The sequence below is a fragment of the Heteronotia binoei genome, chromosome 18, assembly GCF_032191835.1.
Source record: "Heteronotia binoei isolate CCM8104 ecotype False Entrance Well chromosome 18, APGP_CSIRO_Hbin_v1, whole genome shotgun sequence".
Lineage (NCBI taxonomy): Eukaryota > Metazoa > Chordata > Lepidosauria > Squamata > Gekkonidae > Heteronotia > Heteronotia binoei.
Window position 1 is genome coordinate 25,170,365 of NC_083240.1, and position 16,693 is coordinate 25,187,057.

General features: G+C 46.5%; 1 protein-coding gene across 1 annotated transcript in view; it reads left to right on the forward strand.

The window, feature by feature from the left end:
- TSPOAP1 (TSPO associated protein 1) overlaps nucleotides 1-16,693 on the forward strand; it is a 53,486-nt gene that overhangs the window by 19,207 nt on the left and 17,586 nt on the right. The window contains exons 11-16 of the mRNA XM_060258841.1: nucleotides 663-772; nucleotides 2,703-3,521; nucleotides 3,820-3,971; nucleotides 8,380-8,916; nucleotides 9,290-9,574; nucleotides 11,838-12,023. Of these exons, the coding sequence (XP_060114824.1) occupies nucleotides 663-772; nucleotides 2,703-3,521; nucleotides 3,820-3,971; nucleotides 8,380-8,916; nucleotides 9,290-9,574; nucleotides 11,838-12,023 (2,089 nt within the window). The remainder of the gene's footprint in view (nucleotides 1-662; nucleotides 773-2,702; nucleotides 3,522-3,819; nucleotides 3,972-8,379; nucleotides 8,917-9,289; nucleotides 9,575-11,837; nucleotides 12,024-16,693) is intronic.

Below are 16,693 nucleotides of genomic sequence, written 5' to 3' on the forward strand. Positions count from 1 at the left end.
CAGAGCACAAGGCTTTTGAAAGGACTCACTTTATAACTTCGACTTCCAGTCCTCAAGTACTGGACGATGGAGAGGAGAGAAACCAAGGAATGAGTATAACCTGCATGTGAGAACCACTCTTAACAATTCTTTCACGCTGCAGGGGTAACTTTTCAGTCTTTTCTAGATGATACGAACCCCATTTCTCTCTGTTAGTATAATCATCATTGTCTGCCTCGGGAGGCCCAGCTAGTTCTATTCCTTCTTCTCTGATAATGAGGTGCTGTTCTGTTCGCTCAGTATGGTTTTACCCAGGGTGATAATTGGCAATACTCGTCAGCAGGGCTTTTTTTGTAGCAGCAACTCCTTTGCATATGAGGCCACACACCCCTGATGTAGCCAGTCCTCCTGGAGCTTGCAGTAGGCCCTGTACTAAAAGCCCTGTAAGCTCTGTACTAAAAGCACTGCTTGTCAGACTAGAATCTGGGAGACCCAGGTTCGAATCCCCACTCTGCCATGGAAGAGGATAAAATGGAGGAGAAGAGAATGGTGCTTTGGGTCCCTGTTGGGTGGAAGAGCAGGTGGAAATGAATGAATGAATGAGGTGCTTTACTTGATATAAGAGCCTTGTGTGACTCTTTGACCTTTCAGTGTAAAATTGGCGGTTCTTGCCTCTGTTTTAGCTACAACCCTTTTGACGGTCCCAACGAGAACCCAGAGGCTGAGCTCCCGCTGACAGCCGGCGAGTACATTTATATTTATGGAGAAATGGATGAAGATGGCTTCTTTGAAGGTATGTGGGACCAAAGAGGCTGGTTTAAGCTGCTATGGAGAGCCAGGGTGGTGCAGCGGGTAGAATACTGAACTGCGACCTGGGAGACTTCCAGGTTTGAAGAACCTGTCATTTGAAGAACCTGGTTTGAAGAACCTGTCCCCACTCTGTCATGGAACTTGCTGGGTGTCCTTGGTCCAGTCACATCCTAACCTACCTCACAGGGTTGTCGTGAGGATAAAGTGGGGGAGAGAACAACATAAGCCACTTTGGGTCCCCATTTATGGAGAAAGGCAGGGTAGAAATGAAGTAAGTAAGCTGATTTGGTTTGAGGAAGTCATGAGTCAGAAACAAAGACTCGGAAGCATCCAGTGCTTTTGATGACAGACTTGAGAATGGATGATGCCTATGCAGATTGAGGATATACTGTCATTTACTAGAGAGGGTTTTGGATGATACATTGCAGGGGCCCCCAGTCTTTTTCAGCCTGTGACCACCTTCTGAAAAAATGGTGGGCGTAGCCAGGGGTGGAATTTTAGCAGGAGCTCCTTTGCTTATTAGGCTACACAACCGTGATGTAGCCAATCCTCCAAGAGCTTACAAGGCTCTTTTTTGTAAGCTTTTGGAGGATTGGCTACATCAGGGGTATGTGGCCTAATATGTAAATAAGCTCTTGCTAGAATTCCACCCCTGGGCATAGCAACAAAACTGCTGCAACAAAATGCCACGGGAGGTGGAGCCAGCTACAAAACTAGCTGCCACAGTTTACCTTCAGTCACACAACGAAGATCCTCGTGTCGTGGTTGCAGCTGCTGGCAAAGCAACATATTTAAACATCTGCAGAGCCAGTCAAAATGCCAGTGCTGAATGAGAAACCTTGCTGGACAAAATCCTTACTTGGCCACGCTCACTTTCTAAAAACACTCAGTGGGCACCAGAAAACGTGTCGATGGCCACCATGTCGGGGACTCCCGCTATATGGAGTCAGGGCCTTTTCAGGGTTCTGGATTTTGGTAGGAGTAGGTCTAGGAATCTGACTGAGGTCCATTTCATAAGTTACAAAGTCTATATGGCAGATGAATGGACTTTCAGTAGATGCACTCTGAGAATTGAAGATCCTGTGAATTTAGGTGGTGGTAATTGTGGGTTTCCTGCATTGTGCAAGGGGTTGGACTAGATGACCCTGGAGGTCCCTTCCAACTCTATGATTCTGATTCGGTACTGGTTACGCACTTCTTTATGTGCGGTACTGGCACATAACTGAACAAACATGGCTGCTGCCATCATATCAGATTTGGCTTGTGAAGAGTCACAGTTGGTTTGATGAAAGGCAGTCCTTTGCTAACACAGGTTAGAGGGGCAATGGATAAGTTTTGGAGCTTCACCAAATTCTAGGTGGAATGCAAAAGCGGCAAATGGGTTGCCAGGTGTTTGTGAACATTTACACAGCTGATAATGAGCTGTTTTAAGGAGCCGGAAATATTTTGTGTTATGCTGAAGTTAAACGGTAGTTCTTTTGCAAATGCTCTGTAAGCTGCTGGTAGGAGGAGGAACGATAGTTTGTCCTGAAAGCCTAAGTCAGTTGTCCCCACCATGCTGCCCGCCAACACCTTTCCTGGTGATTGCCAAGTACTTTTAGATAGTGAGCAGGGTCAAGTTGTGCTTTCCCCACCAAGGCCATTGGAGGTTTGGTTGGCTTTAAAAGTATTGCTTTAGCAGTAGCTGCCACAACACAAAATGGATCTTCACTGTGCAACAGAAGGTAAGCTGTGGCAGCCATTTTGTCACTGGCTCCGCCTCCTGGGGTGGCCATTTTGTGACTCTGCTCACCATGCCTTGTTAGAATTCCAGCGGCGTCTGCAGGTTCCCAAAAGGCTGGGAACCACTGGCCTAAGCATTTAAATCAAATAAATACGTTAAAATGCTCACAATCTTTTCTTGTGACCTCCAGGAGAGCTGATGGATGGCCGGAGAGGCCTGGTCCCTTCCAACTTTGTGGAACGCGTTTCAGATGAGGACTTGGTCACCTTCCTGCCCCAGGAGCTCAACGACCTCTCTCAAAGCTCCCCCCTGGAGCGAAGTTTTCTCAGCACGAGCATCAGCAGCGGGGAGAGAAGCGATTATTCAGCCGAGGAACTCAGCGCTAGCACAGCGCCGTCCAGGCTAGAAGGGGACCGAGAAGAGCTTGGTGATCCCATGGCAGTGCCTTACCCCAGGAAGGTGACGCTCATCAAACAGTTTGGCAGCAGCATCCTGGTTGGCTGGGAGCCTCCCCTTCTGCCTGCCGGCTGCCCAAATGTCCAAGGCTACAACGTTTATGTGGACGCAGAGTTTTGGCAAAGCACCAAGGCTGGGTCCCCGACGAAAGCTGTGCTGGAGAAGCTGGACTTGAAGACGAAAGCCTACCGCATCTCGGTGCAAAGCGTCTCGGAGAAAGGGAGCTCAAATCGGCTGCGGTGCACGCTTCTGGTGGGGCACAATGCTGCCCTGGCCCCCACGCAGCTCCAGATACGGAATCTCACGGCCACCTCGGCAGAGATCTCCTGGCTGCCTAGCAACAGCAACTTCTTGCACACTGTGTCCCTCAACGGGGAAGAGCGCGATACAACAAAGGCAGGGGTCTACTGGTACGCCTTCCGCAACTTGAACCCGAGCACCTCCTACGTTGCCAGGGTGGAAGTCCAACTTCCGGGAGCTCTCTGGGAATCGACTCAAGAGAGGCAGGAACAGCCGTTGTGGGCAGAGATCCACTTCGTAACGACTTCAGCGGGTGAGTCTCAGGAAGGAATAAAAGCGAGATGGTAAAGCCTCGTCGGTTTGGCCCGATCTCATTGGGTCTGAGAAGCTAAGCAGGGCCAGCCCTGGCTAGGATTTGGATGGGAGACCACCAAGGAATACCAGGGCTGGGATGTGGAGGCAGGCAATGGCAAACCACCTCTGAACTTCTGTTGCTTTGAAAACCCCACCAGGGGTCACCATAAGTCAGCTGTGACTTGACAGCACTTCCCACCATCAAGGTAGAGAAAAATGGGGTATAAAAACCTTCTGTTCTTCTCTTCTTCCTTTAGGGTCTCCAGATGCCCCACTGGATGTCCGAGTGGAACTGGGTCCCTCCGCTGGGATCCTGGCCATCAGCTGGTTGCCAGTCACCATCGATGCCGAAGGATCATCCAATGGGGTGCGAGTCACTGGCTATGCCGTGTATGCCGACAGACAAAAGGTACCAACCGTGCACAGGCTGTGGGAAATTGGAGGGTGTGCATACCACATTTTAATTTTTTTTTTAAATATATATAATACATACAAACATCAAACAGAAAATAATAACAACAGCGACAAGTGTATAAAAATGTTGTAGATTTTCCAGGCTGTATGGCCCTACAGCCCAGAAAATCAACAACTAATGAACTCTGGCCGTGAAAGCCTTTGTCAACGTATCTATGCATATTCACAGGCTTTTTTTGAGCAGGAATGCTGGTGGGGTCCTTGGGTTTTGGTGGGGCCCACTGCTGCTGGCTCTCTGCTCGATCATGTCCTCTGATGCTTGCGCTCCAACCCTTTCCGTTCCTGCTTGCGAGTGCTTTGGCACCTCTGCCGCCAGCCAGAGTAGGGCATGTGGGTGGCACACAAAGCATCAGCATTTTTGGTGGCCACGGCATTGGCACTTGTAGTGGCACCCACCAGCCAGCATACTTGGGAAAAGGACATGCAGGCAGCACAGGCAGCCGTGACTGCAGGTGAGCTGGAGAGTGATGCACAAGGAAGCAGAAGAAGATATTTGATTTATACCCCACCCTATCCTCTGAATCTCAGAGGCTCAGAGCGGTTTACAATCTCCTTTACCTTCCTCCCCCACAACAGACACCCTGTGAGGTAGGTGGGGCTGAGAGGGCTCTCACAGAAGCTGCCCTTTCAAGGACAAATCCTATGAGAGCTATGGCTGACCCAAGGCCATTCCAGCAGCTGCAAGTGGAGTAGGGAATCAAACCCAGTTCTCCCAGATAAGAGTCCGTGCACTTAACCACTACACCAAACTGGCTCTCTAGGTGGGCAAGATGTGGGCATAGCGGGCCCCTGGGTACTCATTGCCCAGGGATCCCCAAAACCAACAACTGGCCCTGGCAAGGAATGAATATCACGTGTTACCCTTCCAAGAGGGACGCACCAGGAAGGGCAACCCAATGCCAAAGAAGTCCAGTTGTCTTGGCTGTGTCTGTTAACTGCACAGCAGAAAAGGAAAATATTCACTTCTCAACCCTTTGCTCTGAGATGAAAGACGTTCATGTCCAAGATAAGACCTGCCTGCATTATTGGTTTACAGAAAATAGCAACACTTGCGTACAAAAGTGAAGGTAAAAGCACTACCTTGAATCTCGCTCTTTTCCTCAGCCCAAACCCACACCTCTCTTCTTGAAATCCATGGCAACGTCCTTGGCGCTCCAAGAGCAAAAGCTCTCTTGTGTCATAATGAAAGAGTGATGTTATAATCCATCCAGCAGCAAAGAGATTATGAAAATCACTCCAGAGTCACTCTGTTCTCCTCCAGGGTTACCAGGCACCCAAGACATTGCGCACGTGTGTGCTAAATGCCATCAGGTCGCTTCCAACGTATGGCAACGTTATGAATTAACGACCTGCAAAACGTCTTTTCAGCCTTCCTCAGTTCTTGCAAACGGATGGTCGTGAGTGACTGCCTTTAGCAAGTCCATCCACCTCCTGTTGGGTCTTCCTCTTTTCCTGCTGCCTTCAGCTTTTCCTATCAGTCTTGCCTTTTCCAGTGACTCTTGTCTCATATTGTAACCAAGAAGAAGAAGAGGTTGAATTTATACCTCACCCTTCACTCGGAGCCTCAGAGTGGCTTACAATCTCCTTCCCCTTCCCCTCCCCACAACAGACACCCTGTCAGGTGGGTGGCGCTGAGAGAACTCTGACAGAAACTTCTCTTGAGAGGAAAATTATGCAAGAACTTGCGACTGACTCAAGGTCACTCCAGCAGCTGCATATGGAGGAGTGGGGTATCAAACCTGGTTCTTCCAGATAAGAGTCTGCGCACTTAGCCACTACATCAGACTGGCTTTCATACCGAAGTATGATAGCCTTAGCTAGGTCATTTTAGCTTCTAGGTAGAGTTCGAACATTTTGTAGATGTTCACAGATGGGAGGTCCTTAGTTATGTGAAAGGAGACTGGAGGTGACCTGGGTAAACAAAGACGTGACCTGGATATCCTTGGCTAGCCTGATGGATGCTAAGCAGGGTCGGCCCAATTAGTACTTGGATAGGAGACCTCCAAGGAATTCCAGGGTCCCTATGCAAAGGCAGGCAATTGCATTCAGAGGCAAATCAACTCTGAATGCCTTTTGCCTTCAAATGCCTACTGTGGTCACCATAAGTTGGCTTCAACTTGGCATCACTTTCCACCAGGCCTCATTTTAAGCAGGAGCTCATAGGAGCAGAGCTCCAGAACCTCTACATTTTATTGTGTTCTTTCTTTCTCTCCCCTCCCCCCCCCCCAATACTTGCTTCTGGGCTCCATTGTTCAAACCCCCTGAGAGAATTTTGCTGAACTCTTAAGATTTGACAAACTTTCTAATATTTCCCCCCCACAAAAAATAGGAAAATAACCTAAAACATACAAAGCAGACAGATCTATTAAAAAGTATTATGGAAGTAAGGTTTTATTATAGCAATTATAATTCAGGAAGCATTTTAAAGTAGATGCTGAGCTAAGTTGTGCTGATGAGCTCCGGTGCCTCTTTTTCTATGAAATGACCCCTGCTTTTCACTACCATTTGAGGAAGATGCTCCTGCAGTATTTGGGGCATGCCATTCTTTTCAGTACTCGCCATCAAGGAGTACTGGAGACCTTCCCATTCCCTAAATAAATAAAAATACAGCAGTACAGTTTCCCTGAATAAAGTCTTCATTTCCTCATCTTCTTTTTTTGCCTAACCTGGCAGCTGTTCACATGAAGGATGGATTCAGGTGGGCAGCCATTTTGGTCTGAAGCAGCAGAACAAATGTTCCAACCAAGTTCCATTCTTGGTTGTCCATTCTTGGTCATCCATTCCTGGTTGTTTCATTCTTCTGATAGCTGAAGACCTGTGCATGCACACAAAAGCTTATACCTAGAATGCAACTTGGTTGGTCTCAAAGGTGCCAGTGGACTCAGACTTCATTAACATAAAGGAAGAATACTTAGAAGAATGAACAGTTTTTAATTATAGCTGTCTGGCAAAGGATCATATACTCTCTTTATAGTGTACTTTTGTAACTTAAACATTAGCTTGTGTAAGAGTTTTATTGTTTAAAAAAATGGCAAAACAAATTTGTGCATGCTGCGAACCCCCAAAACATGACTTTGATCAGGACTTCTTTTGAGCAGGAATGCACAGGAAAGCAGTTCCAGCTGGCTTGGTGGGGGTGTGACCTACTGTGGAAATGAGTTCCTGCTGGGCTTTTTCTATGAAACATACAAAGCCGTTCCTGCTGGGCCTTTTCTTTTAAAAAGCCCTGTGTGAAACAATGGTGATGTCAGGGGGTGTGGCTTAATATGAAAATGAGTTACTGCTGGGCTTTTTCTACCAAAAAAGCCCTAAGTAGGATCACTGCTTTCTGTCAGCCCTATATTTCAAGAAAAGATTCTAAAAATGTTACATTAGTGGTGCTGTTTCCCCATGGAGACTTGCTCTGATAGACAGGAACCTTGAAGGTAAACTCTGGATTTGTAATGGGTATGAAGAACATTTTGCATAATAACTCCATTACTATGTATGGGTGTGAAAGGTGAAGAAATCTGACGGGAAGAAAGTTGATTCATTTGAAATGTGGTGTTGGAGTGTTTTGCAAATACTGTGGACCATCTAAAAGAGGAAACAGTGGTTTCTAGACCAAATCAAACCTGAACTCTCCCTAGAAGATACAATGGCTAAACTGAAGTTATCATACTTGGCAGGGCTTTTTTTTTGTAGCAGGAACTCCTTTACATATTAGGCTACACTCCCATGATGTAGCCAATCCTCCAAGAGCTTACAGTAGGCCCTGTAATAAGAGCCCTGTAAGCCCTTGGAGGATTGGCTGCATCATGGCGGTGTGGCCTAATATACAAAGGAGTACCTGCTACAAAAAAGGCCCTGGTACTTGGTCATATTACAAGAAGACAGGAGTGACTGGAAAACACAATCATGTTAGGAAAAACAGCAGGAAAAGAGGAAAATCCAACATGAGATGGACAGACTCCATCCACGAAGCCCCGGCCCTCAGTTGACAAGACCTGAGCAAGGCTGTTAACAACAGGACATTTTGGAGGTCATTAATTCATAAGGTTGCCATAGGTCGGAAGTGACTTGATGACATTGAACACGCCCACACAATGTCTGTATTTACCATAGGCCTCCCTAATTTAATTCAGTTTTAATTTTTAGATTTATATCCCACCCTTTCTCACAATCGGGGGCTCAGGGCTGCTAACGACAGAAATCTAAACATCTATTAAAGATTTAAAACATCAAGTCTCTTTGGAGAGAGAATTTTCTAACCTTTTTTTCTGAGCTTTACAGCCGAGCGAATGAACACATTGGTCATGAGTTTCTTCCAGTGGTGATTTTATGTTTCTGGCTGCTTGTTGCAGGTGATGGAAGTTACCTCCCCAACCGCCGGCAGCGTCTTGGTAGACGTTTCCCAGCTGCAGATCCTCCAGGTGTGCCAGGAGGTGTCTGTAAGGACCGTGTCTCTTTATGGAGAGTCGGCCGACTCAGTACCCGCTCAGATCCCGTCGGCCTTGTTAGGAGACGTTGGCCGGTCCTCTCCATCTATGGCCACCTATCTCACCTCTCAGCTTCCACGGGGGGAGGCTGAGGCTCCTCTCACCCCACAGACCTCCCAGGAACATAGCTCTTCCTCTTCCAGTGCTGGTAATCCTGTTGCCAAATTCACCTCCCAGCCTAAAGCCGACAGTGAGGATTCTGTGAATTCTCCAGTCGTGGAGATGTCCCCAAGCAGGCGTTCCATTCCCACCAGGCCGCCTTCCGCTCACATTCTGCAGGCACCGATGAGAGAATCAGGGACTGCACCAGGAGAAGAAGGGGAGTCCGTTGCGCCATCTGCAAAAAGCGTAGCGGCAGAAGATCCAGCTAAAGCCAGAAAGGAACTCAGAGAAGACAACCAGGTAGGCGCAATGGTGGCATGGGAATTGGGACGGCTTTTTTTGCATATTGTCAATCTCCAGGTGGTGGCTGGAGATCTCTTGCTATTACAACTGATCTCCAGGTGACAGAAATTAGTTCAACATGAGAAAATGGCGCATTGAGAGGTGGGCTCTATGGCATTATATAGCCTATTGAAGTCCCACTATTCTCCAAACCTCACCCTCCTCAGGCTCCACCTCCAAAACCTCTAGGTATCCCAACCTGGACCTGGCAACCCTGCTCAAAAGCAAGACAGTTCATAAACTACAGGTAGCGTCAGTCTGCAGTCAGCTCTGCTACCATACTGTCAGTAGTATGGGGTTTATCTCATGGTTACAATGGTTCCTTTCCCAGGAGCTTCTCCTCGTAGCCGAAGAACTGAAGCCAGAGAGGCCAGGCAGTGGCACCAGCAACCTGGAGGCGTGCGAATCCTGCTCTGCAGAACAAGAGCCAAAAGAGCTGGACTCAATGATGCCAAGCCCTGGAGAACATACCCCACAGAGAGAGGACAGCTCAGGAGACATGGGCCAAAGTGACAAGCAAGGCTCGGAACTCTTCGCCGGGACTTTGGGGAGGAAGCTGTTGAAAGAAATCTCCAGGGACGACCCCACTCTGACTGTGCCTCGGGTCAGAAGAGAGGTCTGTGCAGCGTTATTGAGATGGGTGATCTGTTTATAGTCTGAGTTCATACATGCTCAAATGACTATGTGAACGAGCAGGGCTTTTTTTGTAGCTGGAACTCCTTTGCATATTAGGCCTCACCCCCCCTGATGTAGCCAATCCTCCTGGAGCTTACAGTAGGCCCTGTAAGCTCTTGGAGGATTGGCTACATCAGGGGTGTGTGGCCTAATATGCAGAGGAGTTCCTGCTACAAAAAAAGCCCTGTGAATGAGCATTTCTTCTTAGCATTTGTAACAGCACTGTAGCATTGTCATGTGTTCCAAATGCTACACCAATCTTGGCTTATAATCCTGACAATGACACTGTAAGGTACAAGAGTGTTAGCGTCACTTTACACATTCACTTATATCATGGTTAGTGCCCCACGTCCGTCTGTGTGCCTTCCTTCCTTCCTGGACAGGATGGGATGTTCAATGAACAATCCAAAAGGGTTGTAGAAACTACCAGACATCTAAAACAGAACTTAGGCAAATGTACGTAAGTATTAACATCAGTGGTTATTTTGTAGAAAAATAGGTAGTGGAGCTCATCCAAGGGATTGTTATGCAGCTGCACATACTATTCAATAGACAAGAAGGTGGAACTCTCAGAAGGAGGAGTTGGAACTCTCAGAAAGGTGCAGAAGCTGCACTCCTGTGAGCTCCCACTGAATCTGAGGCCTGATTAACATGACATTACATGATACAAAAATGTGGAGTCTTGTGAACAAAAATTCAACTTCATGAGCTACTGGTGTTAAAGCTGTAAGCAGGTGATTTGGCTGCTGCATAAATTAATTTGCTCTGGGGCCATCCTTCCTGAATTAAGACAAAAATGTGTGAGCTGGAGACTAAACAACTGTGAGCTAGCTCACACTAACTCAACTTAGAGGGAACACAGACTCTAATAATAATAATAAGTTTTTATTTATACCCCGCCCTCCCCGTCGAAGCAGGCTCAGGGCGGCTTACAAGGCATGATATAAAATATCATGGTATACAATAAAACAAAATAATACAGTCAATAAACAGAACAATATAAATTATACAATATATAAGTTAACATTAAAAGCATTAATCTTAAAACAGTATAAAGGTGCTACCGTTGCAGTATATACAAGATGGCTTGATGACAATTCCAGGTTTATCTTAAAAGGCTAGTTGGAAGAGGGCGGTTTTGCAATAATAATTTATCCAAGACATTCCATGGAACATTTTGTACAGTGCGACTCTGTTGCATGCTTAGAAAAGACATCTCGAACAATTCAGTTTTGCATAACTTGTGGAAAGACAGGGGAGTGGGAGTCTTGCGGGTTGCGACTCTGTTTGGAAGGCAAAAGGTCCCAGGTTCAGTCTCTGGCGTCACCAGTTTAAAAGGATCAGATAGGAAGTGACAGGAAAGAAGGCCTTGGACCCTGGAGAGCCGCTGCCAGTCTGAGTAGACAATACTGACCTTGATGGACCAAGGGTCTAATTCAGTATAAGGCAGCTTTGTGTGCTCTCATGTATTGCTTTTATTCTCCCCTCTTCTCCTGTAAGGTAGGGCTGCTGCTTCTTTTTTGAGATATTCCTGAGATTTGAGGTTGGGGGGGGGGGGGGGTTTGCTGGCAGCCTAACCTGACTTCACAGGGTTGCTGTGAAGGTAAAATGGAGGAGAGAACTCTATATGAAGAAAATTAATTAATCAATTGACGTTTCGCTATGTTCCTGTTGAGACTTTGCCAGTGGAAGGGCAGAAGCATCAGCAGTTGTCAAGCTACTTCCTTTTCAGTACTGTTTCCTCTGCTTTCACCAAAAGCTGCAGCGCAACAACAGAGGTGGGCGTCAGCAGGTTGATTTATCTGAAGAACTGTTTTGGGGTGGGTGGGGAAAGGATGTCCAAAGGCCTCCCATCCAACAGAAACTATGGCTGGTAAAGAAAAAAAAATACTGTTCCACATAGATCAGATGCCTCCCGCTCATCGCATCCCATGTGTGGCTTTTAAACTTTAAACTGGCCAGATAACAAACAAGTCACTTACATCTCATTTAAACAGTGTTGCTACACACTACAGTGACATGCTCAGCTGTGAAAGAATTGCAAAGAAGTCTAAACTTCCCGTTAGATGAAAGGATCTTTCATTTTGGTCTTTAAAACTCAAGACTGGAACAAATTTCTTATGTTTGTTTTGGTTTTCAGGCAAATGGTACCTTGCTTACTCTGTCATTCATCAGCAATACACTTTTTTAAATTTCTCCACCAGGGAGAAAAAAGACTGGAACCGGGAAATCGTCCACTAAATCTCCTTACTGACCACAGCCGCGGATCTGACCTCTCTGACATCATGGAGGAAGAGGAGGAGGAAGAAGAAGAGAACCAACAGGCAAGCAGGCAAGGGGAGTCAAAATGGGATCCAGTGGAACACTACAGCAGAGAAAACGGAGAGAAGGTACCTATTGTCATTGCTACCTTAGTATATGGCAGCCAGTCACAGCGCACAGGCAGGTGACAGTTTGATGCAGTCGTTAGAGCATCAGCCTAGGATCTGGGAGACACAGGTTTAAATCCCCATGCTGCCAAGGCAGTTTGCTGGGTGGCCTCGGGCCAATCCCACACCCTCAGCCAAACCTACTTCATAAGAACATAAGAGAAGCCAAGTTGGATCAGGCCAATGGCTCATCCAGTATAACACTCTGCGTCACACAGTGGCCAAAAAAATCCAGGTGCCATCAGGAGGTCCATCAGTGGGGCCAGGACACTAGAAGCCCTCCCACTGTTGCCCCCTTAAGAATACAGAGCATCGCTTGCACCAGACAGAGAGTTCCATCGGTGCCCTGTGGCTAATAGGCACTGATTCACCTCTGCTCCATGTGTTTATCCAATCCCCTCTTGAAGGCATCTATGCATGTAGCTGCCACCACCTCCTGTGGCAGTGAATTCCATGTGTTCTAACCCGACTGCTCAGCAATTGAGTGCCCACGAGTTCTTGCATTGTGAGAAAGGGAGAAAAGCACTTCTTTCTCTACCTTCTCTATCCCATGCGTAATCTTCTAAACCTCTATCATGTCACCCGTCAGTCAACGGGGTTGTTGATTTGAGGATAAAATAGAGAAGCAAATTACCTAAGCTGCTTTGGATCCTCATTGGGGAGAAAGGCGGGGCATAAATGAAGTAAAAAAAGACCCAGGATATCCCAAAGGGTGATGGCTGAGTGGTAGAGTACTTGGTTGCTTTACATGGGAAGGGGTCCTGCTTCAGCCCTCTATATCTCCTGTTGAGCAGCGATCTTAGGTTGCAGAGTTTCCAGATGATTTCTCTCCATTTGAGTGCTGCAGCTGGTCAAAAGAGAAAGTGCAGGAGTGGATGGACCAAGGGTCTGACTCAGTAGAAAGCAGCTTCACGCAATGTATTTTTAAAAAATGTTAAGAAGCCCTCACAGTGTGTGTTGATTTGGACCTGGGCTGAGTGTTTAGAGGAGGGGGATTGCAAACAGTCGTAGTGTGAATGCACCTTAAGACATGCCCCTGCATGGGACCTCTCTCATTTCCCTAAGGCCAATAGTAATCTTTGTGTGTGAAGGAGTTCACTCAAAGGCATACTGAGAAAATGGCACAGGGTGCATGTGGAAGAATTAACCTAGAGGGTCTTCAACACGGTGGGCGTGGTACCCACCAACACCTTCCCTGGAGCCCACCAAGTGTTTTTAGAAAGCAGGTGGGGCCAGGAGGGGCTTTGGTCCAGCAGGGCTTTTGATTGGCTATGCAGATTCTTTTTTAAAAAAAAAATTGCTTGTCACCTGTGAGTTTTAAAAATCAACTAATGACCATTGCTAAATCTCCTGTTGAAATGAAGTATGCAAGCAAATTTGTGGTTTGCGTCAAAATTGCTGCCTTTTTTTCTGTGCATCTTGAACCTACAACAGATTGGCTCTGCATTGTACCAGAGGGAGATTGCTCTGTCCATTTTTCTCCCAAGATCTCATTCATAATGCCATAAACACCCTTCAGAACTCTCTCCACTTCCCATTCCCAACATTAAAAACATCTCCCAAGCCCTATAGTCTTTTCCTCTTGCAGAATATGTATAATTTTAGGTGTCCTTTTCTGTACCTTTTGCAACTCTTCAATGTCTTTTTCAAGAGGGAGAGGCTGGAATTGTACACGATATTGTCAGCATGGCTGCCTGCCCTCCCCCTCCAAATTCATGCAGTGGTGCTGGGGGACCTTGGCGATCTTGTAAGTTAAGTGTGACTGTCCTTCCTGCAACAAGAAACAGGTAATGTGGGCTTTCATGGTCCAAGAGTGAGGCAAGTCTTACTTTCCCCACATGAGAGGTGTCACGGTTCAAACCTGTGACCTAGAATTGTTTCTCCCTGTTCCAAACACATCCAAAGTGGTTGTGGATGCTGCAACCTGCAGAAGAAAGCCTGTCTACATGCAGGCGCATGCAAAAGTGTGCTCCCGTTTAGATTACATCATCCATTCCAGAGCTGGGCTCAGCTGTTGAGAACGGGGTTTGGGGCTAAGCGCTTGCTCAAAGGAAGCCCTGGACTGATCTAAGAACATAAGAACATAAGAGAAGCCATGCTGGATCAGGCCAACGGCCCATCAAGTCCAACACTCTGTGTCACACAGTGGCAAAAAATGTTATATACACACATACACTGTGGCTAATAGCCACTGATGGACCTGTGCTCCATATTTTTATCTAAACCCCTCTTGAAGGTGGCTATACTTGTGGCCGCCACCACCTCCTGTGGCAGTGAATTCCACATGTTAATCACCCTTTGGGTGAAGAAGTACTTCCTTTTATCCGTTTTAACCTGTCTGCTCAGATCTCATGGTGAGCGTCCTACCAAAAATGGAATTTTCTGCAGAAGAGCTGCATCCTGCAAGCATGGCACGAGTCTTCCCAGAGGCCGTGGATGGAGTGTCGCCAGTCCTTCAACATCATCACATGCTCACTTCCTGGAAAGCCTTCAGATGTTCTTCCCCCAACAATTTGCACAGCAGTTAAAGACAAAATGGTAGCCTGGCCTTTCTCCATAGTCATCCACTGTGCAGCAGGCAAGCATTAATTAGTTCAGCCTGACTTTCCTAGAGAATATGGGGTAAAAGGTATGGCAAGGTGATTTAAAGAGGCCTGATCCTTTGCCACAGAGCCACAGAATGCAACAGGTTTGCACGGGATCTAGAAGACCCTGGTGACTTGCTGCGAAACCATGAGCATCTCAGAGCAAGGCTCCAGTCCTCATAAAAGAGGTGTGAAAGTAGGCAGATGTGTTCCAGGGTCAGGCTTTTAAAGAGAAGAGCCCTGCCCTAACTGAACCATCCTCCTACACTTATCACCCCCCCTACTGAACAGCTGTTTGCAAAACAAAAATTTTAAAAACCGTAAAGTGATAAATTGTGGATGGGGGTTGTTAAGCCTGCAGTGTGAGTATATTCAATGCAAAATATGGAGATTTGCATACATTATGTGTTGCATAAGTAACCTTTAAGTGATTTTCTGACTGCTTGAGAAAGCCAAAGGAATCCTTTGGATTTGCTTGATGGACTCTTACCTTACACAAAAGGGACTTAATGTGTGGTTATGATACAAAGGTTCACGTGGAAATCTTTGGCACAAAATGTGAGGATAGAATTTGTCCTGTCTGCACTCTCTGCAGCTGAGTTTACACATAGAATCTGGCATCAAAGGAGGAGAAGACCATAGATTTATACCCCGCCCTTCTCCCTGAATCAGAGACTCAGAGCGGCTTGCAATCTTCCCTCACAACAGACACCCTGTGAGGTGGGTGGGGCTGAGAGAACTCTCACAGAAGCAGCCCTTTCAAGGACAACCTCTGCCAGAGCTATGGCTGACCCACAGCCTTAGCTGCAAGTGAAGGAGTGGGGAATCAGACCTGGTTTTCCCAGATAAGAGTCTGCACACTTAACCATTACACCAGCCTGGCTCTCTATAGGCAAGCATAGTGGCCTTACAAGAAACAACACTGAGAGATCTGTGAACAGCCCGCCCAAGGGCTTTCAAATTCTATCAGTAGTTAGCTAAGTACATTGATTTTCACCAGTTTTGTCCTGCTCTTGAATCAATAAGTTATTGGGATGGCTAAAAAAAGAAATGTCATAATAAGTGTAATAAAAAGTCATGCGGGAGGCAGAATTCGTATTGGGGCTGCAGCCTACAGTGCAATGGGAGGTGACTGACTCCTTCCCTCTAGCTCTGTTTTCCCATTGACACCTACACCTCATCCTCCCAATATATGGGGCAAACAAATACAAATACAAGAGCCCCGTGGCACAGAGTCGTAAAGCTGCAGTACTGAAAACTCTCTACTCACGACAAGTTCGATCCCAGCAGAAGCTGGTTCAGGTAGCTGGCTCAAGGTTGACTCAGCCTTCCATCCTCCTGAGGTCGGTAAAATGAGTACCCAGCTTGCTGGGGGGAAACCGTAGATGACTGGGGAAGGCAATAGCAAACCACCCTGTAAAAAGTCTGCCATGAAAATGTTGTGAAAGCAACGTCACCCCAAAGTCGGAAACGACTGGTGCTTGCACAGGGGACTACTGTTACCTTTTTTTTAAAATGGGGCATAGGCATCCAGAAACACACAATAATTGTAACTTTGAGATGCCAGCAGAAACACTGATAAACCATTTGTTTGGTCAGAAGAGGAGACCATTTATCTAATAAATTAGGGTGGATAACTTAAAATACTCTCTTAGTTTTTAATAAAATAACAAACCATGACAACAAAACATCTTTCTACAAACGAAATTGGCAGAAGTCTTAGAGTACATTTTTTATTTGATTCAAAATAAAGCTATGTTTTTGTACTTCTTCGGAATAGCTAATTCCGGCAAGTAGGTTCTAACATATAAATCCCATAATTGTGTGTGCCGTTGATGCCCTGTCAGAGGAATCTTTTCCTTCCATTTAAGTGCAATTCGATTATTTGCAACTGTCAACACAGTCATTATTATTTCCTTTTGAATTTTGCGTATCCACGTGGAGTTTGGCAACTCTAACTGGAAGCACTTTTGTAATTAGGAGGAGTTAACAGGCTGCCTGGGTTGGCAGAGCTATGCTAACAATACAGCAGTTCCAGCCTCTTGT